At 41.3% G+C, this 23,871-nt stretch overlaps 1 protein-coding gene and 1 long non-coding RNA gene across 6 annotated transcripts in view; one reads left to right on the top strand and one right to left on the bottom strand.

The window, feature by feature from the left end:
• Window positions 1-23,871, top strand: part of LOC127618652 (uncharacterized) — a 202,113-nt gene that overhangs the window by 173,696 nt on the left and 4,546 nt on the right. The gene's annotated exons all lie outside the window — the stretch shown is intronic.
• Window positions 6,030-23,871, bottom strand: part of LOC127618546 (zinc finger protein 91-like) — a 52,784-nt gene continuing 34,942 nt past the window's right edge. Inside the window, exons 2-3 of one of the 4 annotated variants that reach the window (XM_052091048.1) lie at window positions 14,139-14,152; window positions 6,030-7,119 (exon numbers count right to left, since the gene is read on the bottom strand). In XM_052091048.1, coding sequence (XP_051947008.1) covers window positions 6,058-7,119; window positions 14,139-14,152 — 1,076 coding nt within the window. In that variant the 3' untranslated portion in view covers window positions 6,030-6,057. Of the gene's footprint in view, window positions 7,241-14,138; window positions 14,153-19,364; window positions 19,372-20,201; window positions 20,212-23,871 lie in introns of all 4 variants that reach the window. The other 3 variants (XM_052091049.1, XM_052091050.1, XM_052091051.1) reach the window with 3 other exon arrangements.

Genomic DNA, 23,871 nt, shown 5'->3' with positions numbered 1-23,871 from the left:
TTTACAGTGAAAGGTCCAAAGCAATCAACCCCTGTTGACCAAAATGGAGGCTGGTTAAGGCGAAGTCGAGCTGAAGGGAGATCCGCCATTTTGGGGATGACTGGATTACTGCGCCATTTCCTGCATTCCCTGCATTGATATTGATGTTTCCTTATTGCTTGTCTTCCACGGAGCACCCAATATGTTCTTCGCAACTCTGCAAAAACACGTTCAGGGCCGGGATGAAGGAGTGTGTTGTCACACTCCTGTATTATTAATTTGGTGATGGGGTGATCAGGTGCCAGTACAATGGGATGCAAGGCATCAATATCCAGTTTCTCAGCCTTGCGAAGGCGACCTCCTACTCGGATTACTCCCAAATTTTCATCATATTCAGGTGACAGATTGCTTAGCTTACTGCTAGTGCGTATGACCTTTCCATTTTTAAGTGCTTGAACTTCCTCAGGGAAACTGTCCCGCTGGGCTTGTTTCAGGAGGAAAATGTCCATGTCAGTGTGCTGTGAAGCTGACATTGGAGGTGCTGCTACCCCATGCACAGACTGATAGGTGGCTTGGATCAAATCTGCCCATGTAGTGGGCTGATTTGTGTCTGGTAGAGGGGATTGAAGGACAGCAATATGAGCACATAAAAATGTCTTTCTTAACTCACTCTTCTTGTACTGAAGGTTGTACTGGCCAGTATTCAGCTGACTGTTGTAGGAAGTAAGGGCCCTCATTCCACTGGCATGGCTTGGAGAGCTCTTGAAGAGGTTTTCCCCTAGTAATATAATCTGCAGGGTTTAAGTCAGAGGCAACGTATCTCCAGCTGTCTACTTTGGTCAACTCTTGTATTTCTGCAATCCGTGTGCCCACAAACACCTTGTAATGACAGGATTCGGACTGGATCCAAGTCAGAACTGTGGTGGAGTCTGTCCAAAGAACAGTGTTCTGGATAAAGAGAGTAAGCTCTGTTAACAGGAGATTAGCTAATTGAGCTCCAGCAAGGGCACCACACAGTTCCAGTCGGGATATTGCTAATTGTTTTTTTGGTGCAACACGGGATCTGGCCATAACAAATGACGTATGAATCCCTCCCTTATCGTCTTGGAGACGCATGTATGCCACTGACCCATAGGCCTTTTCAGAGGCATCACAAAACACGTGCAGTTCAATTGAGCCTTTGTCTGGTTCTAGACAGAGTGGGAAATAACCCCTTGGCATGTACACCTGGGGAAGGTACTGAAGTTCACTAACCCATTCCTGCCATCTTTGGAGCATTTCTCTTTCAATGAGATTGTCCCAGCCTCTTTTATTAATCCACAGAGCTTGTACAAGGATTTTGGCACGTGTGGTATATGGTAAAATGTATCCCAGAGGGTCATATTGAGAGGCTAGCACCCGATAAATGTTACGCATGGTAGGCTGATCAGAAGATAGCTGGTAGTGTTTATAACCAAGCTTGTCAGAGTAGCAATGCCAAGAGAGTCCAAGTGTAGACTCTTTTGGGTCTGTTTTGTTTACAGTCAACCATAGCTCACAGCTTTCAGACCTTGCCTCAGTCGGTAGGTGACCAATTACCTCTGGGTAGTTACTGGCCCACTGTCTGATTTCAAATCCCCCAGTTGATAATACCTGTCTCATTTTGTCTATGAGCTGTTTGGCTTGATTGATTGTGTGGAGTGACTGGAGACAGTTATCCACATAGAAAGATTGCAATACAGAATCTGGTACATCTTTGTTTCCCTCATGATGGTCTTTGACATGATGCTGGAGGGCGTATGTAGCGCAACATGGGCTGCATGTGGTTCCAAATGGAAGAACACGCCACTCATATATGTCAGGATTCCTTTCCCTTTCCAAATCTCTCCATAAAAAACGCAGTAAGTTCTCATCTTCAGGAAGGAGACACACTTGGTGAAACATTGCACGAATGTCACCACTAATAGCTACAGGGTATTCTCTGAACCTGAGGAGAACTCCCAGCAAGGATGGACCTAGCGTAGGCCCGGGCAGTAACTGATCATTCAGTGAGGCTTGCTGAAACTGATAAGAGCAGTTGAACACAACTCTAGCTTTGTTGTTATGATGTACGATATGGTGGGGAATAAACCATGACTCAACTGTAGCTTTAGCTTGTTCATGGTTGAGTTTCACTACGTACCCTGTCGGTTCCAATTTATGAATCTCTTTATTGTAGACTTCTGCCAGCTTGGAATCTCTAGCACGGTGCCGCTCATTGGCCCTTAAAAGGGCCATGACAGATTCAGGACCTGCATGTAAACTGTTTGCATTATCTTTACGAAGGAGAGGAGTTGCGTAGCGGTATACTCCCTCTACTTCTACTCACTCTGTCTTTGTTTCCTGTAATTTGAGAGCATTTTTGTCCTGCTTGGATCGAGTAATATCCTTAACTGGTTGGAAGGGAAGTACATCTACTTGCCATAGCTTTTCCACATGGTGAAGCAGATCTTGTGAAGGATTGCTGAACAGTGCATTGTTCAAACATGCAGTTTCAAGTGGCTGGTCTAGGAATGTAACTGGACCTTGGATAGCCCAACCCAAACTGGTACTGACTGCAACAGGGCTGCCCAGTGGGCCAATTTGCACTGGGGCTATCGGTGTGATGAGCTGTGGGTAATCAGAACCAATAAGAAGCATGGGCTGTACCTCTTTGAAAGGGTTAATGGGAACATCCCTCAGATGTGGGAACTTGCATTTCAGAATGTCAATAGGACAAGATTGCTTGGCAAGGTTCAACTCTTGTGCAGTAAAGGCACTGTATATCTTGTGTTGGATGCCTGGATTAACGGAGACTGACAACTCAAAGGAGACTGATGCACCCTGGATCTCCACTACCTCTTGTCTAATTGTTCTGAGGGAAAGTGATTCCTCTGCCTGTTCCAGCTCAAGGTAATGAACAGCAGTGGGAAGAATTATAGTCCTTTCAGACCCATTGTCTAGAATGGCATATGTATCAAGTATTCTCCCTTTGCTATGTAGCCTCACCTGCACCACTTTCAACATGACTCTGCCAGAGTGAGTAGCTTGATCAAGATAGACTGTACTTGATACTGTATTCATGGTAAGGATACTCTTGTTGATGTTGGATACCACCTCATGTAGAACGGATAGATGCTGTTCATTACAAGTTGCGCATGGCTTTTTTAGTGTGCATTTTGCAGGCTCATGTCCTCTCCCACACTTCCAGCATCTATTACTATCCTTTATCCATGCAGTCATTTGTGCAGTGGTGGGTTTGACAAATTCAGGACAGGAGTTTAGGTAATGCAGTTGGCATTTGCAAAATGGACAGTAAGGCTTAAAACTTTCCCGTTTCTTTCCCTTTGTCAACTCTTTCTTTAGTTGGGTAGAAGATGTAGAGGAGAAGGTGGACTTTCCTGTCCCCTGATCCATGCAATAGTAAATTGTGGATTGGACTTTTGGAGACTTCAGTGTCCTTTGCTCTCTACCCTCAGAGTGAGGTCTCACATAACAGTACAGCTCAGCTGCTCTCCTTGATATCTGAAGAGCTTGCGATTTTCTCTCAAGCCACTCTGCAAATTCAGGAAGTGTGTATGTTCTATCAGTTCCATTCTGGAGAATGCCTTTTGTCAAACAGTATTCAACAAAACTGTCTCTAAGAGAGAATGGGAGTTTGGTGAGCAGTCTATCTACATGTGAACCACACATAAGCTCAATCTTGGCTGATCCCTCCAGCGTACTGAGAAGACCAACAAGAGTGTTAACTGATAGGGCAAAATCCTCAAACCCCTGAACATCCCCTGGTTTCAATGGAGGAGTAACTGTCGTGGCTGTCCATAGCGCTGCTGCAAAGCTCGCATGGCTTGTGTGTAAGGCATGGAATCGTATATGTATCTCTTTGCAATCTGAAGGGCAGCAGGCAACTTAAGATTATCAAGTAAAACTTGAAACTTATAGTCCTCTGTCAGATGCAGATGTGGGCCCAGCACACTATCTAGTCCCTTTTTTAATAGCGCAAAGTCACTCTCCCTTCAAGACGTAAAATTGATGAGCTTAGGCTTGGGCATTCCATAAGAGGAAGCGATAGCCATCTCCATCATACTAGGAACCTGAACTGATGGCTGGGCAATGGAAGATAATGGCATGGAATATGGCTTTAGTCGTGGTCTTGTATCTGGGGTAAGCTAGACAGATAGTCTGGTATGTGTGCATCTTGATACCTTGCAGGCTGCACAGGGGGAAGATCTGAATATCTGGACACAGTAGGTTATGCTGGAGCAAAAGCAGGTAATGATTGCAGTGGCGGTGCTTGTAGGGAATTAAGGTGGACTGTATTGCTCAGCACAGTTGCCGTGGGAGGTACATAAACTGGCGGTTGGCCAGCTACAGTTTGATACACTGTTGATGTAGGTGATGCTATTGGAGGAATGTATTGGGGCCCAAAGGACTGAAATTGTGGGTGAAATGTCTGCTGCTGGTCACCAGGCTGCAATTGAACATATGGCTGATGCCTTATACCAGCTGGAACAGACTCAGGGCGTGTTTCATGTTGCATTACTTGATACTTAGTAACAGGGACAGATGCTGGATAAGAAAAAGACTGTTGAATCTGAGGTAATAACTCTGATGGAGGCTGGACTAGAAGCTGACGATGTGGCTGAGGTGGAGAGACATATGACTGAGGCCTGATTGTGTGAGGTGAAGAATATTGAGTTATCCCAACATTGTTAGGGTTTGGCGAACATTGTTTACTGTCTGAATAGAGAATAGGCGAATTGGTACTTCGTTGCGGGATGGACTGCTTCGGACTGCCTAAATGAAGGACGGACATTTGATGTCCAGCATCTGTGACAATAGGGTGAAGCAAGTCCTGTTGCATGCATAGTGAACCTTTGCCTCGCTCGAGGGATAACTGTAACGTGCTTTGTAATTCTTTGATTTGCTCTTGAACATTCCATACACACTCCTCAACTCTATGCAGCCTACCAGTTTCAGTATGCTGCTCAGTCAGAAACCTATCAGGAGTTGACGTCCGATAGTCTACATTTGAAGCTGAGACAGTCTCACTCATATGCTTATGCCTTGAGTCAGATGGCAAGGATGGTGGAAGCAGAGGTTGTGGTTTGGAGGCAAGTATAAAGTCCTCAAGATATCCAGGGATCTGTTGGGTCCTGCTAGGACGGGGACTATGTTGTTCCTCATAATAATTTCTGGATGTTATCATGAAGACAATCTGTTAACACATCCAGCTCGAAGGACCACTTTGTAATAGATGCTGTGTGTGTAGATGCACTGGTGTGTTAACTAATTATCTTCAACCTCTTTCAGAACGTTTATATCAGGAAACAAAGAAGAACAGTTCCACGACAGCCTCTGTTCCAAAGCATTGATTTATTTTAATAAATTCCAAAGATAATTTGTTTCTCTTTATCTGTTTGTTTGTAATTGAATGTGGTCTATAGTCAAAAACGCACATACATCCAAACAAACTGCATGATCTGTCTCATTGCAACAACAGAACACTCTAGATAAGACTAAACTTGTCCGGGCATGTCCGTAGCCCCGCCCACCTATGATGTCATGAACTCAACAGGGGGTTTTATACACGTAAGAATGACTGACATAAGCCTGTGAATTCGCACCAAATCTGACCTGACAGCTAAAAATTACTGTAGTGAATCTGGGTAAGGCAGAGTTATCGTTATGAACACTGATTTTATATGTACTCAATCAATAATGGCAACCTCATCAAAGAAATATCATACTATGCTATGTATCGAAAGTTTACGTTTGGTGAACTCTGAACTGTGAATCTGCAGGATGAGAGGACACGACTAATAGAAGATAAAAATGTCACGCATTGACCTCTTGGTTCAATACAAAGAATATTTCAATCAGACTCAAACAATCGACACAACTGATTCAGAGGTGTATTCATTCAGCCGGTGAAATCAAAATTGCTCTCGCACTCAAATCCTATTTTCTTGCACTATAGTCAGTTTTTACAGGCATGAAAAATCACCAAACCAATCTCGTGCATCAAACTAGAGCATGTGTCTAAGTGACAATGAAGTCTAAGTCACATAAAAGATCTGTTTAAAAAGACTTCTCTCTAGTATGAATTCTTGCATGTGTTTTCAGGTGATGTGACTGAGTGAAACTCTTTCCACAGTGTGAGCACTTGTAAGGTTTTTCTCCAGTATGAAATCTCTTGTGTGTTTTCAGGTCTTGTGACTGAGTGAAACTCTTTTCACAGTGTGAGCACTTGTAAGGTTTTTCTCCAGTATGAATTCTCTCATGTGTTTTCTGGTATTGTAACCGAGTGAAACACTTTTCACAGTGTGAGCACTTGTAAGGTTTTTCTCCAGTATGAATTCTTTTGTGTGTTTTCAGGTTTTGTGACTGAGTGAAACGTTTTCCACAATGTGAGCACTTGTAAGGTTTTTCTCCGGTATGGATTCTCTCGTGTGTTTTCAGGTGTTCTGAATGATTGAAACTCTTGCCACATTGTGAGCACTTGTAAGGTTTTTCTCCAGTATGAATTCTCTCATGTGATTTCTGGTCTTGTAACCGAGTGAAACTCTTTTCACAGTGTGAGCACTTGTAAGGTTTTTCTCCAGTATGAATTCTCTCGTGTATTTTCAGGTTTTGTGACCGAGTGAAACTCTTTCCACAGTGAGAGCACTTGTAAGGTTTTTCTCCTGTATGAATTCTCTCGTGTGTTTTCAGGTGATGTGACCGAGTGAAACTCTTTTCACAGTGTGAGCACTTGTAAGGTTTTTCTCCAGTATGAATTCTCTCATGAATTTTCACTTCTTTTGACTGAGTGAAACTCTTTTCACATTGTGAGCACTTGTAAGGTTTTTCTCCAGTATGGATTCTCTCGTGTGTTTTCAGGTGATGTGACAGATTGAAACTCTTTTTACAGTATGAGCACTTGTAAGGTTTTTCTCCAGTATGAATTCTCTTGTGTGTTTTCAGATAATGTAACCAAGCAAAACTCTTTTTACAGTGTGAGCACTTGTAAGGTTTTTCTCCAGTATGGATTCTCTTGTGTGTTTTCAAGTGATGTGATTGAGTGAAACTCTTTCCACAGTGTGAGCACTTGTAAGGTTTTTCTCCAGTATGGATTCTCTTGTGTGTTTTCAGGTGTTCTGACTGAGTGAAACTCTTTCCACAGTGTGAGCGCTTGTAAGGTTTTTCCCCAATATGATCTTCCATGTGTTTATTAAACCGGCTTTTATTTGAGAAAATCTTTCCACACTGTGAGCATGTGAAAGTATTTTTGGCTGCTCTTCTTTTATGGTTTTCTGGTGATAAATTATTCTTAGTCTTTAAGCAACTCAGAGATTTTTCTCCAGTTATAATATCAGGATGTTTCTGACACTGAAGTTGGTCCTCCACTTTATTCAGTTCTTGACATTTCTCTTTCACTTCCATCAGCTCTACAATAAACACAGTAAATGGACAACAATCAATTCATGAGGGAGAAACATAAAAATAAATCATATTGAACCTTAATTCTATGTCATAACACAACAAACGTCCAGTATTAATTAATTTATTTTGTACTTTTTATTCTGCCTAATAACTGCATTTAATGATTACAGTCATCAGGATTTGAAATTATCACCCGCTCACCCTAAAATCAGCAGTAGTGTGTATTTCTTTCACTCTTACTAGCCACTTTGGCAGGTGACGTTTTCAGGTTTTTTCCTGCATTGAAAATTCTGTGAAAGTTGGGCCACTGCTGAAGCAATTTTTATTGTCTTCGTCTCATGTTCAGTGCTTTATAAGCACTAAATATGTTGATCATATCAGATATGCACATCTGCGAGGGATGTGAAACAATCACATGTACATAAGTATTCACAGCCTTTGCTCAATACTTTGGTGAAGCACCTTTTGCACCAATTACAGCCTCAAGTCTTTTTGAGTATGATGCTACAAGCTTGGCACACCTATTTTTGGGCAGTTTCTCCCATTCTTCTTTGCAGGACCTCTCAAGCTCCATCAGTTTGGATGGGGAGCCTCGGTGCACAGCCATTTTCAGATCTCTCCAGAGATGTTCAGTCGGGTTCAAGTTTGGGCTCTGGCTGGTCCACTCAAGGACATTCACAGAGTTGTCCCATAGCCACTCCTTTGTTATCTTGACTGTGTGCTTAGGGTCGTTGTCCTGTTAGAAGATGAACCTTTGCCCCAGTCTGAGGTCCAGAGCACTCTGGAGCAGGTTTTCATCAAGGATGTCTCTGTACAATGCTGCATTTATCTTTCCCTCGATCCTGACTAGTCTCCCAGTTCCTGCTGCTGAAATACATCCCCACAGCACCATGCTTCACTATAGGGATGGTATTGGCCAGGTTATGAGCAGTGCCTGGTTTCCTCCAGACATGATGCTTACCATTCAGGCCAAAGAGTTCAATCTTTGTTTCATCAGACCAGAGAATTTTGTTTCTCATGGTCTGAAAGTCCTTCAGGTGCCTTTTGGCATACTCCAGGTGGGCTGTCATGTGCCTTTTACTGAGGAGTGGCTTCCATCTGGCCACTCTACTATACATGCCTGATTGGTTGAGTGCTACAGAGATGGTTGTTCTTCTGAAAGGTCTCTCCAAAGAGAAATGCTGGAGCTCTGTCAGAGTGACCATTGGGTTCTTGGTCACCTCCCTGACTAAGTCCCTTCTCCCTCGATTGCTCAGTTTGTCTGGGCGGCCAGCTCTAGGAAGAGTCCTGGTGGTTTCAAACTTCTTCCATTTATGGATGATGAAGGCCACTGTGCTTATTGGGACCTTCAATGCTGCAGAAATGTTTCTGTACCTTCCCCAGATCTGTGCCTCTATACAATCCTTTCTCGGAGGTCTACAGACAATTCCTTGGACTTCATGGCTCGGTTTGTGCTCTGACATGCACTATTAACTGTGGGACCTTATATAGACAGGTGTGTGCCTTTCCAAATCATGTCCAATCAACTGAATTTACTACAGGTGGACTCCAATCAAGTTGTAGAAACATCTCAAGGATGATCAGTGGAAACAGGATGCACCTGAGCTCAATTTTGAGTGTCATGGCAAAGGCTGTGAATACTTATGTACATGTGATTTTTTTTTGTTTTTTGATATTAATACATTTGCAAAGATTTCAAACAAACTTCTTTCACGTTGTCATTATGGGGTTTTGTTTGTAGAATTTTGAGGAAAATAATGAATTTAATCCATTTTGGAATAAGGCTGTAACATAAAAAAATGTGGAAAAAGTGAAGAGCTGTGAATACATTCCGGATGCACTGCACACAAAAATCTTACAAAAAAGAGGATTCAATAATGATGGAATGAAATCTACTTTATTAAACATTAAAATAATATGCAGAAATTTTCTAAATAATAGTTTCATGGTAACACACTAAACAAATAAATACGTACATTGCTGTGCTATAAAATGTGTACATTATAAACAACTTGAGATGTTTATACATTTCATGGGGAACTACCATTTAGAAATTTTATGGCTTTTCAACAGACTATCTGCTAAAAGGACAAAGTAAAGTGATAACTTGAGCATTTATGTGAAACAAATTTAAAAACAGTGACACGCACACGCACACTTAGGGAACCTCAAAACAACAGCAATGTTATTCAGTTATCATAAGTCATGAATGTCAGTAAACATGTTACAGGAAATTTCCCTGGAAAATGTAGATACATCAGAAGCAGTAAACACATGAGTAATGTTCAATTCATAAAAGCATGAAAAGCAATATAAACTTCACAAACCTCACCAGAAAATATATCCAAGCATTTAAGCAAGTAAAAACTTTGCCAAAAAGGTAACAGATAAAGGCCAACCGGACTGCTGGCATGCTGTCTTGAACCAGTCTATTCTTTTTGTAGTGAATCTGGGTAAGCAAAGATATTGTTTTGAACACTGATTTTATATGTACTCAATCAATAATTGCAACCTCATTGAAAAAATGTCATACTACACTGCATATTGAAAGTTTACTTTTAGTGAACTCTGAACTGCGAATCTGCATGACGAGAGGACACATGACCAATAGGAGATCAATACAAAGAATACATACTGTATTTCAATCAGACTCAAACAACAAACACAACTGATTCGTTCACGAATGAAACATCACTCATTTTCTTAGAGGAAGCTACTATGGTGTATTTTCTAAAAATAATTAATTGATATTATGTGTAAAACAAATGAATGTAACCAATATGATATTACACTGTAAAGGAAGGCAGAGGTGTATTGAGTCACCACTAAGACTGTGTGTGCCTTACATAAAGTATGACATAGCACAGTCTATGGAAAGTAGACAAACTGTATATGCAAAGAAGGAAATATATCCTTTTTTTTTTAAATAGACAGGCAAAGGACTTTCCACCAATAGTTAAAAAGGAGAAGGCCTGAAAGATAATGGTGGCAAGTGGAAGGACACTGGCTGTGGGCCCATTGGTCAAAGATAGTGGACATGAGAGATTAATGGGTACAAAAGAGATAACTAAAAGGTATATAATTGAGAACTTGGAACTATGTATTCAGAATGGACAGCTGACCTTTCTCAAGTTTGTTGGTGATTCAATAAACTTCTTTGGCATCTGGAACCCTGGACTCCGAGAGTTTTCTTGCATCTTAGAGAGATTCTTCAAAGATTTTCCACATCATAAGCTGGCACCCCAGATGGTTCTGGATTGAGGCCAAGAGGGTGGAGAAGCTGCTGAGGGGTCTGCTGACAAGGATTGCACAAAACCACTGGCGCCAAAAACTGAGGTTAGCATTTTTGCTTAAAGGTGTTTTTGTGTGATCTGATGTAAGTTGACCTAGTAAGTTGTTACCCTGGAGGCCTTACCTGTCCAGACATAGACTAATTTGGCTGATTGACTGAAGACTCCAAGATTCCAAAAACCAGGGGTTATGATCATTTAAAGGAAAGAGAAAAATTCCTATGTAGGTGGCTTTTTGAAGCGGTGAGCGTGTGAAAATTCCTGTATAGGTGCGCCAAAAGGAGGCGGTAAAGTTTAAGAGAAAATTCCTACGTAGGTGATAAAGGATGTAATGAATAAATTCCTATACAGGTGACAAAATTCCTGTTTAATGTGGCAAGAAGCTCTAAGGAAGAGAAAATTCCTTAAAAAACAGGAGGCCCGCAGGGGGCAGAAATTCACGCAAAATCCTACATAGGTGGTTGATAAGATATTTAAACGGTTGAAGTATTTAAAAAGCCAGGGCTGAGTAAGAAATGGGGAATTGTTCAAATGTGTGCATGCATGTAATAATGAAATATGTGTACAACTAATTATGTAATTTGTGTATATGTGCTAATGGTACTAACCGTGCTGTTTTTGTGCTTGTTTGGTTGCATAATTTCAGTACTTGTGTTGCATTGTGTGGCAAGTATAATGTAGATCAGAGAAGCAGGTGCAAAAGTTAGATAATTGATAAAAATGTATTAAGATACTGACAATTGACTGTTTGGGTAATGGCTAAGTAACAATGTAATATGAAGAGCTGGCATATACAATGTAATCTGAAGAGCTCTCTTTCACTTGCATCCTGATTGGTGAGGCCCGCGAGCGGGAGTGTGTGTGTGTTGTCCAGAGATAGGAAAAAAGGCAAAAGCCTGAGGGAACAAAATACAACTATTGGACGAGACATAGACAAAGAAATGTTTTCCCTTACAGTGACTACAGCTAGAGAAAGACTTAGAAGAAATTGAACGAGAGTGGCCTTTGATTGGCTGGACAGAAATAGTGTTATGCAACATATGGCTCAAACCATTTGCAGAAAACATAAAAATAAACTTTGCAAGTCAGGCTATGGGAACCAGTTAGACACATTTAGGGGAAAATTGAGAGTATCAACCAAACCAGTGCAAATCCCTTACATTAGGGCTGAAGTTGCATGCTATTGGGATACTTTAGAAGAACCAGAAGGTGAGGGAATAAAATCTTGAAGAATGTGACCTTAGAAATATCCACTAAAATAAGAAAGGTGTAGAGGGAAAGCAAAGTGATATATAAAAGATGGTATGATTATAAAGATGGTAATGGGGAAATTGCACCAGTCACTACAACTGAGGGAACAATAGAGGTGTTAGAGGTAATCAAATTTTCCTAGATTTCCCAGAGGACATAAGACAAGTGTGGCTGGACATATTTGAAAAGGGAAAAACTTAGCAGCAGCCAGGGGATAGTTCAGAGTAGGAGTTTGACAGAAAAAAGATATAAATGAAAAAGTAGTAAGACATAGACTTTGCATATGTTATTCTTACAAATATACAAATTATTTATAATCAAATTAAAATGTGTAACAAAAATAGCTGGTAGAAGAATGGATGTATTAGCTTAGCACTGATAACCACATTGTATGTACAAGAAACAAGTAACGTGTAACTGTGTTTAAAGATATTGTAACCTACAAAATATATTTGTATAAGCAAATATATATAGCGTGTGTAAGCAAACAGTTAACTCTGCAAATCAATAAAAAGTTTATTATGCGAACAATAAAAGAAAAACATGAACAAACAAGTACAATTCAAAATAAAAAAAGATTGGTGTGATGAAAACAATAAAAGAATATAAATTAATCAAAGCCAGAAAATAAATAAATAAATAAAATAAAATAAAACATGAAGACAATATAAGAAATATCTTAATTTTAATAAAGACTGGAAAAAGGTGATCAAACCCTATGGATAATGGATAACTTGTGTAAAAAGAAAAGAAAAAAAGGAAAGAGAGGAAGGGGCATATTACATAAAAATGAAAGAGAATACCTGACCAGATTTCTTGAACCTTTTTATCTAGAACAATGTAAGAGAGATGAAATAAATATTTCTGTGACTACATGGGAAAAATGCCAGACAAAATTAACCTCATGTCTTACTTCTATACACTGGGCAGGAGAGGAAATTGGAACAGGTCGATGGTTTGCTGTGGGAAGACCCTGGAGTATTGATTTAGTAATTCTAAGGAGAGATATTATTTGGATGCAAAATAATTTTTGCAGGCTGGGAAAAGAAGAGGAGCCTGCAAAACCATTAAACAAAAAACAAGTAAATGCAGTATTGAAGCACTTAAGAAAAGAATTCCTAAAAAAGAATAGTGAGAAGTCCTCAACCCAGCAAAAGTCCAGGGGAAGTCAGGGGTCAGATACTTTTAGTGGTCCTCGTCTGACCAGCCTGGTGAAGACTAGCATAGTGGAAAGAACGGTCTAGGGTTAAAGAGGTATAGAATCATCATAAGACAAAACATTAACACTGATAGATTAAATATGCATCGAACTTCCAATGTACAAGGATGTCATAAAAGAGGTCTCTAGAAAATGGGAAGGGAGAACAAAAGGGTTGAACACAAAATGGCCAGCGGAGGGAACATTTGATGTGGGTGTGTGTAGAGAAATGGAGGCACTGATAAAGAATCACAAACCTAAGGATAAAAGACAGAAAAGGATAATGAAACGAGACAGGGAAATTATGATATTACTTCTGTTCAAGAGTAAAGGAATAAAGTTAATAAAACAAGAGAGAGAAGAGGAAAAAAAGGTGGAAGAAAAAATAGAGAGACCACCCCCATATGCACCACCACTGGAAGCAGATGAAAAGAGGCAGATGCCTGTTGTGCAGTTTAAAGGAACAATAGATGAAAAACCACCACCAGAGCTGCAAGGAGAGTCAGTACAATCATACCAAGAAGCTATACCCTCGAGAGCTCCAAGCCGACAAGAGATAAGACATGAATTGGAAGAACATTGCCAACAAGTTATAAGTGTTGGAATAGAAGAATATGTAATTCAGTACAATGCCCTATTGTAATAAAAGGGAAATATGACTGTTATGTGCCATGGGCTAATCATGACCTTGAAGGATTACTGGCTGCCCTCCCAGACATATATGAGGGAGCAGGAAGATGGATCAGAGAAGTTGAAGAATGTGCAATAGGGACACGCCTGGCGCTGGGAGACATTAAAGCCCTGATTGCCAGATGCGTAGGAGGGACCAAGCTAACGGACATACTGAACAAGGCAGGATGGGGAGTAGCTGTAGATAACACAGCAATGGATGAATTGACATTCAGCAGATACCATAACGACATTTGGGCAGCCGTAAGAAAACAATTTCCAATGAGCCTAGATCAGAAGGCATTGAAAGGAGAACCACTGGGAGAAACTGAAAACCTGAAAGCTTACACTGACCGAGAACTAAAAAGATGTAAAATGGAAATGGAACGAGACCCAGAAAAAGATAAATGGATGATACCAATGTTCTGATCCTCCATAATAGATGCAATGCCTGCACCAGTCAAAGACCGATTGGAAGATGTGGTAGGATTAACCATTAAGTCACCAAAAGAGTTCTGTGCACATGTGGTTCATGCAGTGGAACACCACAGGAAAAATGAGGAAAGAATGAAACAGCAGGAGGGAGACATGCATAAAAACTGGAAAAATTACAACTAGAAGAACTGACAGGAAAAAGGAAAAAACTTCAAGCGGCTTAAAAAAAAAGGAAGGGCCAACCACCATGATGGCACCAGTAAAGTGTGCACAAGCTAAAATGGTCCTGAATGTGCCAACTCCATCTGTGGCCCCTTGCACACCACCTGCACCCATGTATCAACCTGTACCTGTAGCTCAAGTGGCTCCAATGCTGCCTATACGAATGTTCAGAACATAATGCCAACTCCAGGACAGACAATGCAACATCCCACACCAACGATAGTTTATAATTTCCCAGAGCAACTGAACAGAGGCTGGAATCAACTGTTTCAAGGAGGAAGAGGAAGGGGAAGACATAAAAACAGGTTCAGAAATATGAACACCTGCTGGGGATGTAACCAACCAGGACATATGAAAAGAGACTGCCCTGGAAATCCTTGGCATCCGGAACAACAGGCAAATGCCAATGCCTGGCAGCAAGGCTCTCAACAACAGGCCCAAGGTCCACTCAACCCATGGCGTGGACCACCACAGGACTACTAGGGATGCCCAGAGAATACTACAGGGAGGGGTCAGCATCCAATGATATCAACTGATGCTGATCAATAACTTATACTGCAGATTAAAATAGAGGGCAAGATAACACCAGTTATGTTAGACACTGGAGCCACATTCACGTGTATAAGTTCAAACTATGCCTCTCACCCCAGTCTGGTAAATATGTAAAGACAGTAGGATTCTCAGGACAAACGCAGTTAATTCCTAATTCCTAAAAGGAACAGCAGTAAAAATCCTAATTTTAATATCAGAAAACACACCAGTGAATTTATTGGGAAGAGATGCTATGTGCAAAATGAACTTACAAATATGGTGCACTCCAGAAGGGATATACATAAACGATAGAGGAGTCAGACAAATGATGGTTACACAGCCACCAGAATTTCAATGTCCACAAGCAAATGTATATTGGTTAGGAGAATTAGGGAAGGAAGTAGAAGACACAGTAGGTAAATGGGGAAAATACATTTAAGCACAGCTATGTGAACCAAATGTGCCAGGGACTTAATATCATTGTACACTAATAAATGACACAGCAAGAGATCCAGACCAAGAGAAAGAATGGCTGAGTAAAACAAAGCAACAGAAAATCTCACTAATGTCAAAATATATAGTTGTGGGACAAGAGGGGGCTGCACTTCAAATTGAGGAAAGTAATTTCATAGACAAATGGTTTGCAGAAAAAGTAGAGTGGAAAGAGACAGAAAATCCCCTGATTTTAGAATCACCAGACAAAACACACCTAAAACTTTTGTGTACCACAAAATGCTAGGAAAACCCAAAGTATTAGTTATTACTGCCGAAGAAAAGTTAGATTCAAAAACAGTGGAACTAATGGCAGAAATGGAAAACAAAGTGCCAGCTGAGATATGGTCATGTCATGACACAGGCGTAGGGTTTGTGAAATCTGCAAATCCAATTAAAATTTAAATAAAACCAGGAACACTGCCTCCACGGAAACAACAATGCCCACTAAACAAGAGGCAGTATTAGGAATCAAAAACACTATTGAAGGGCTACTCAAGGCAGGAGTATTAATTGAAACATCAAGCTGTTGTAATACACCTATACTACCAGTAGCAAAGGCAGATAGAAAAAAATGGCAATTAGTACATGACTTAAGGGCGGTTAATGACGTAGTGGAGGATTGGCCTGCAGAGGTACCCAATCCGCATATGCTGCTGACTAATGTTCATCCTGCTGCCAATTATTTTACTGTAATTGACATGTATTCTGCCTTTTTCAGTATCCCTCTAGCAGAAGAGAGCAGACAGCTTTTTCATTCACCTATCAAGGTAAACAGTACACATACACACGAATGCCGCAAGGGTTCAAGGATTCGCCACATGTGTTCAATCAGGTACTGAAAGCAGATCTAGAGGATCTCAGAATTGATAGTACATTAATACAGTACGTAGATGACTTATTGATATGCTCACCAACACTGGAGCAGTGACTAGACTGGCTGAGGGAGGTCATAAAGTATCTAAAGATAAATTACAGTATTGCCTACCACAGGTGGAATATTTGGGACGAATTATTGCACACCAAACAAAGGCAATATCACCTAGGCAGTTGGAAGGCATAAGTAAAGCACCACAGCCACAGACAGTGGGACAAATTATGACCTTTTTAGGGATGACAGGATTTAGCTCTGATTGGAAAGAAGATTATGCTATTAAAACAAACCCCTTACGAGCATTAATGAAACAAACAGGCCAGCAAAATCTTAGAAGTAAGTTGACTTGGAATGCTGATGCATTAGTAGCTTTTGAGTCATTAAAGAAAGAACTCCAAACAGCACCTGCACTAGCCACCCCAGATTATACTAAACCATTCCATCTATATGTAGCAGATAGAAAAAGTGGTTATGCTTCAGCAGTTCTGATGCAGGAACTTTGTAGTTGGAAACGAAAACAGCCCATAGCATATTACAGTACGAAACTGGATAGTGTAGCACAAGGATTTCCACCTTCTTATCAAGGATTAACAGCAGTCTACTATGTCTATGAAAAAGCTTCCACAGTGACTATGGGGTACCCAGTTGTGATTTATACTCATCACAAGATAGTAGAACTACTGGAACAAGGAAAGTGCATAATGGTAAATCCAGCAAATTACATTCTCTTAGAGGATGAAGGGACACCACATGATTGTGTGGCAAATTCATTAGCTTTCACACACCTAAGACCTGATCTGGAATCAACCCCAATGGTTGAAGCAGAAACAGATTATTTTGTTGATGGATCTTGTTTCAGAGATCATTTAGGGAATCAGGCTGGGTATGCCATAGTGAAAAAGGAAGGAGAGACCTTTGTGCCAGTTGTGGTCCAGCATTGTGAACAGCCATGCTAAGCACAACTGGCAGAATTAAAAGCATTGACCAAGGCCTGTCTGATAGCAAAAGACCAGAATGTAAACATTTACACAGGCTCTGCATATGCACATGGAGTGTGTCATTTGTTTGGGGCAGTTTGGAAACAAAGAGGGTTTAAAAAGAGTGATGGAAATACAATTCAGCACAATTACCAGATAATTAAACTAATTTCAGCCATGATGTATCCAAAGAAGTTGGCTATAATTAAAAGTCAGGCTCACAAAAAAGGAAAAGACTTTGTCATTCAAGGCAATAATGCTGCGGATGGATATGTGCGAGAGGCCTCAGGATGTAAGGTGGCAATAATGGCCACAGTATAAGTTATATTATAAGTCCAATCAAATCTAGATGACATGTCACGCATACAACACCAAGCTGGCCAACCTGAATTAACACAATGGCAACAGAGGGGGGCGACTAGGGATGTGAATGGAATATGGAGAACACATGAAGGGCAAATATTGGCTCCAGTAGCACTCCTCAATATGCTAATTTCTGATGCACATGGATTTGATCACTGCGCGAGGTGGGAGGTAATGAAGAAAAATAAAACAACAAGGATACTGGTCCCCATATTTGCAAGTTTCAGTAGATGAATTTTTAGCCAATTGTGAAATTGGACACTACCAATAGGACACATACCATTGCCAGAAGGACCATTTAAACATTTGGTAATGGACTATGTAGACATGATAAAGCCAGTCTGAGGGAATAGAAACATGCTGGTAATAATAGACAGATTTAGCAGGTGGGTAGAAGCTGTGCCATCAGCGGATCAGGGAGCGCAAACAGTAATTCAATTCCTGACAAGAGAAGTAATTCCAAGATTCGGGATACCATCTCAAATTAGTTCAGACAATGGTTCGGCATTTATCCAAAGAGCAGTAAAAACAGTAATACAGCAACTGAGGATAAAACAAAGATTAGGATGCGTTTACCATCCACAATCACAAGGAATGGTGGAGAGGGTAAATGGAAATCTTAAGGCAAAAATTTTAAAAATTTGTCAAGAAACTAAACTCTATTGGGTTGATGCGCTTCCACTGTCATTGTTGAAATACCGCGTGCAGACAAACAGAATCACTAATCTGACCCTGCATGAAATGCTGACAGGAAGACCTATGCCAGTGCCTTATCTAAGAGGACCATATGAAGGTCTGTCCTTGGAACAGCTAGAGATGGAACTAAAAGCCTATATGAGACAGTTGACTACTATACATATACAAATCTGTTCACAGGAACAAAGCAGAACACCTAGACAAGAAGAAGATGCACCATGCCCAATAGTTCCTTGAGACAATGTGCATCTGAGGGTATTCAGACGAAGGTGGAATGAACCGAGAAGAGAAGGGCCCTACGATGTTGTACAGGAAAATCTGACAGTGGTAAAGGTAAGATGCAGCAACACGTGGTATCACTTAAATCACTACAACAGGGTATGTAGGAGAAATCTGCCACACAATCAGCTGCCTGGAGCAGAAGAAGACCCTCAAAAACTGAATAGAGAGTCCTTGGAGGGAGAAGGAGAAGTAGAAGAAGGACAAGAGAATCTAAGAGAAGAGCTCCCTGAGACAGAAAGAGAAAGACAGGAAGACAGTGCTCATCCTACTACATCACATTCAGAAGCAGCTGAAAATGATGAGGGAAGACAACAAGCACAGATGGTGGAAGAATTGCTACGGGAGGCAGAAGAAAGAGTGGAAACTGAAAGAGATACTAATTTGGATGATATTATTGCTGACGTACTTGGGACAAGTGTTGTCCCCGGCCCAGGGCCTACCGAAGAAACATCCCAAGAAAGTCCAGGATCCCCAGGTGAATAACCATCAGGAAGTACACTACAGGGTGAGTTCCCTACAATCAACCTTAAGGACCTTGAATGGTCTCTCCAATGAAGCTGAACTAAAACAAAATACTCCAGAAAAAGAATCCAGAAAGAAAAGAGCACTTGACCAACCCTATTGGAATAACTATGACTATGGACTTACCAATGCTGAATACGAGGCAAGATATGGTGGGTCACACATCTTCTCCATACAACTACCTCAGAAGTTGCCCCCTCAAACTACGACAACACCAATAGACTTCGAAGATGACACAGATTCCATAGATTCAGTAGGAGAGGAACGGTTATTAGAACATGCATATCAAAATGATTGGTACAAATGGGCTGAATATAGGGTAAGACAAGCAAATATGACAAGTTGTATAATGTGTTCGCACTCTCCCATGAAAAAACTAGTGGTAGTTCCAAATCAATATGATTATAGGCATTGTGCTAGGTACTACACAGAGAACTGTGTTGAGAAAGAGAAAACAGTGTTTTGCCCAGCAGAATGCCTAGCGTTTTTGGGAAATCCAGGATACGATTGATATTATGATATTAAAGGGTGGGGGGATGAATGCAAAAAACTGGATATTCGTGTAGATAATGGAAAAAGGGAAAGTCCCCTAGCATGTACAATAAATCGGCAACTGGAGTATGAATACTTTAACAAATCTAAAGGGGAAACAAATGTGGGATGGTTTAAGGGAAACTGTGCACGAAACAATGTATTATAAGGAAGATGTGATTATATTTAGTGGACCACAATATGTAACAGTAACAGTGGGACAGAATTTTACTAGAATTATAACCCCAAGGTGTCTGGGTGTGCTTACAGGAAATTGTCTCACAAACTGTAAAAAACAGACTTTAGTTTCTCCAGTAATAAGGATTTATGAGGAACAAACTGAAGCTGTAGCAGATTATTTTTGGTTATGTGGGGGAAATCAGTTCAAAACTACCCTACCAAAAAACTGGAAAGGAATATGCACCAGAGTTAGGCTGATACAAGAAGTAACCATGGTAACATGGGACCACTTTGAACCTGAAATCCAAACTGCACCAAAGAAAACTGTCCAGGGTAAAAACAGAATGAAAAGAGCATATGTTCCTGATCCTAATGTTTATTTAGACGCAATTGGACAACCCAGAGGTATTCCTCAAGAATTTAAGGCTAGAAATGATATAAAGTCGGGCTTTGAGTCAATGTTTGTATGGATAACAGCTAATAAAACTGTGGAATGGATCAATTATATTTACTATAACCAGCAAAGATTTATTAATTACACAGATGAGGCAATGAAGGCATTAGGAGATCAATGGAGAAGCGATCTATCTACAGGAGTCTGCAGTTGTATGTAAGTGTGTTTATTTCATTGTTTTTAACGTTGTTATAGTGGTATTCATTGCTAGATCAGGTGCTGTTTGTTTACTGTCTTGAACGCGGGTCGCTTAGACGTGTGTTTGGTGTGTGTGCGCGCTATATTTGTGTTGACTTGTCCCATAGTATTTACTGATAGAATTGTTAGACTTGTTTAAACTTGTCACATAGGATTCGTTGTAGATTTGCTTAGACTTAAGCAAATTTACACACACACAGGGTTGGTTATCCTGTGTGTGTGTAAAACTATCGTCGTTTTAGTGTCTCCAAACAGTGCTTCACTGGTTTCAGAGTATTATTTATTGCTAAGTGCAGCATAATTTATTTGCGCTGTACAGAAGTTGCGTTTGTTCCCGCGCAACCCTGAGTTTCGGTTTCGGTGACCACGTGACTAGCTTTGTTGTGATAAGTAGCATTAAGGCGTGGCCAGCGCCAGGTAAGCTATTTAAACTGTTAGAAACATAGTCATTCAGGAGAAGCGATCTATCTACAGGAGTCTGCAGTTGTATGTAAGTGTGTTTATTTCATTGTTTTTAACGTTGTTATAGTGGTATTCATTGCTAGATCAGGTGCTGTTTGTTTACTGTCTTGAACGCGGGTCGCTTAGACGTGTGTGTGCGCGCTATATTTGTGTTGACTTGTCCCATAGTATTCGCTGATAGAATTGTTAGACTTGTTTAAACTTGTCACGTAGGATTCATTGCTAGATTTGCTTAGACTTCGGGTTGGTTATCCTGTGTGTGTGTAAAACTATCGTCGTTTTAGTGTCTGCAAACAGTGCTTCACTGGTTTCAGAGTATTATTTATTGCTAAGTGCAGCATAATTTATTTGCACTGTACAGAAGTTGCGTTTGTTCCCGCACAACCCTGAGTTTCGGTTTCGGGTGACCACGTGACTAGCTTTGTTGTGATAAGTAGCATTAAGGCGTGGCTTTTACTTATACATACATACTATCATGTCTAGTTCACTAATAACACATGCCTTCAAGCACATCCCTGTTATCTGTTGTAGACCGTTCACAAGATACAGATGCAAGACAAAACGCAACCCACACAACCTACGGCCGCTTTGCACTTCAACACCTGCTCCACTCTCGTTCTCAGTGGGACTCTGGAACTGCCAGTCTGCTGTGAACAAAGCTGCCTTCATTCCAGCTTTCGCCACGCAGTCCACCCTCAGCATCCTGGCACTGACAGAGACATGGATACGTTCTGAGGATACAGCAACACCTGCTGCTCTCTCTAACAACTTCTCCTTCTCCCACACCCCTCGACATACTGGTAGGGGTGGGGGAACAGGTTTGCTCATTCATAATAACTGGACTTTTTCACCACATGCTTCACTATGTAACAATACATCTTTTGAATTCCATGCCATTACTACAATGCAACCCACAAAATTACATGTTGTTGTCATCTATCAGCCCCCAGGTCAGCTGACAAGCTTTCTTGAGGAATTGGATGTCCTGCTGTCCTCCTTGCCAGAGGATGGCAGGCCACTTGTGGTTCATGGTGATTTCAACATACACCAGGACAAACCCCAGGCCATTGAACTGAATACTCTTCTGGCCTCATTTGACTTGGAAAGACTACACACCACAGCAACTCACAGGTCGGGCAACCAGCTGGACCTCATTTTTACACGTAACTGTACCACCTCTAATATTCTTGTTACACCTTTACATGTTTCTGATCACTACTTTGTTCAATTCAACATGATTCTCCCATCCATTGTAAAACCGACCCCACCTTTGGTTTCCTTTCGCCGTAACCTCCGCTCCCTCTCACCCTCTCGCCTTTCCACTGATGTCTCTGCCTCTCTTCCCACAATAAATGTATTTTCCATGCTTGATGTGAACACTGCCACAGACACACTTAGCTCTACTTTAACAACCTGTCTAGACAACATCTGTCCTCTCTCCTCTAGACCAGCACGGACTACACCACCCAGCCCCTGGCTGTCTGACGTCCTTCGTGAACATCGGACTGATCTCAGGGCAGCTGAGAGGAGATGGCGGAAATCTAAAGATCCAGCTGATCTAGGTAAATATCAGCTTCTGCTCGCAACTTTTTCAAATAACGTTAAAACTGCAAAAACTTCATATTACCAGACCAAGATCAACAGCACCACAGACACTCGTAGCTTGTTTAGAACATTTAACACACTTCTCTGCCCTCCCCCTCCACCACCTGACACATCATTGACAGCAGATATATTCGCCACATTTTTTACTGATAAGATTACAGCCATCAGCAATACATTCACAGCACCACACCCTGTCAAACACCTGGCTTCTGTATGCAACCCTTCTTTCCCTATGTTCTCTCCTTTGACTGACACTGAGGTCTCTAAACTCCTTCTCTCCAACCACCCCACAACCTGTTCCCTTGACCCCATTCCATCACACCTTCTCCAGGCCATCTCTCCGTCCATCCTACCGGCACTTACACACATAATTAACACATCCCTTCTTGCAGGCACTTTTCCCACTACATTTAAGCAGGCTCGAGTAACCCCACTGCTGAAAAAACCTGCACTTAACCCCACACAGATAGAACACTACAGACCAGTCTCTCTCATCCCATTTCTGGCAAAAACACTTGAAAGGGCAGTTTTCAATCAGATCTCCGGCTATCTCTCACAGAACAAGCTGCTGGATGACAATCAGTCGGGCTTCAAAAGTGGACACTCCACTGAGACTGCCCTGCTGTCTGTCATCGAGTCACTGAGACAGGCGAGAGCTGAATCGAGATCATCCGTTCTGATTTTGCTGGACCTTTCTGCTGCCTTTGACACAGTCAACCATCAGATCCTACTCTCCACCCTCTCTAAACTGGGTATCACTGGAACTGTGCTTGACTGGTTCAACTCTTATCTCTCAGAAAGGTCCTTTGAGGTAGCATGGAGAGGGAAGTATCCAAGCCACACAAGTTACTTACTGGGGTACCTCAGGGATCAGTGCTTGGGCCACTTCTCTTCTCCATATACACAACATCACTGGGACCCATCATCCAGTCACATGGTTTCTCTTACCACTGCTACGCAGATGACACGCAACTCTACTTGTCTTTCCAGCCAAACGACACCACAGTGACCGTTCGAATCGCTGCCTGTCTGGCAGACATCTCGGCCTGGATGAAGGAACACCACCTTCAACTCAACCCTGCCAAGACCGAACTCCTTGTCTTTCCAGCCAACCCGGCTGTTGAACACAACATCACCGTGCAGCTGGGTCCAACTACAGTTTCGCCTTCCAAAACGGTCAGAAATCTAGGGGTAACCATTGATGATGAGCTAAATTTCACAGACCACATTTCAAAAAC

The sequence above is a fragment of the Xyrauchen texanus genome, chromosome 25 (assembly GCF_025860055.1).
Source record: "Xyrauchen texanus isolate HMW12.3.18 chromosome 25, RBS_HiC_50CHRs, whole genome shotgun sequence".
In the NCBI taxonomy this organism is placed as follows: domain Eukaryota; kingdom Metazoa; phylum Chordata; class Actinopteri; order Cypriniformes; family Catostomidae; genus Xyrauchen; species Xyrauchen texanus.
Note: the sequence above shows the minus strand (reverse complement) of the source record. Positions and strands in the feature narration are given on the sequence as shown.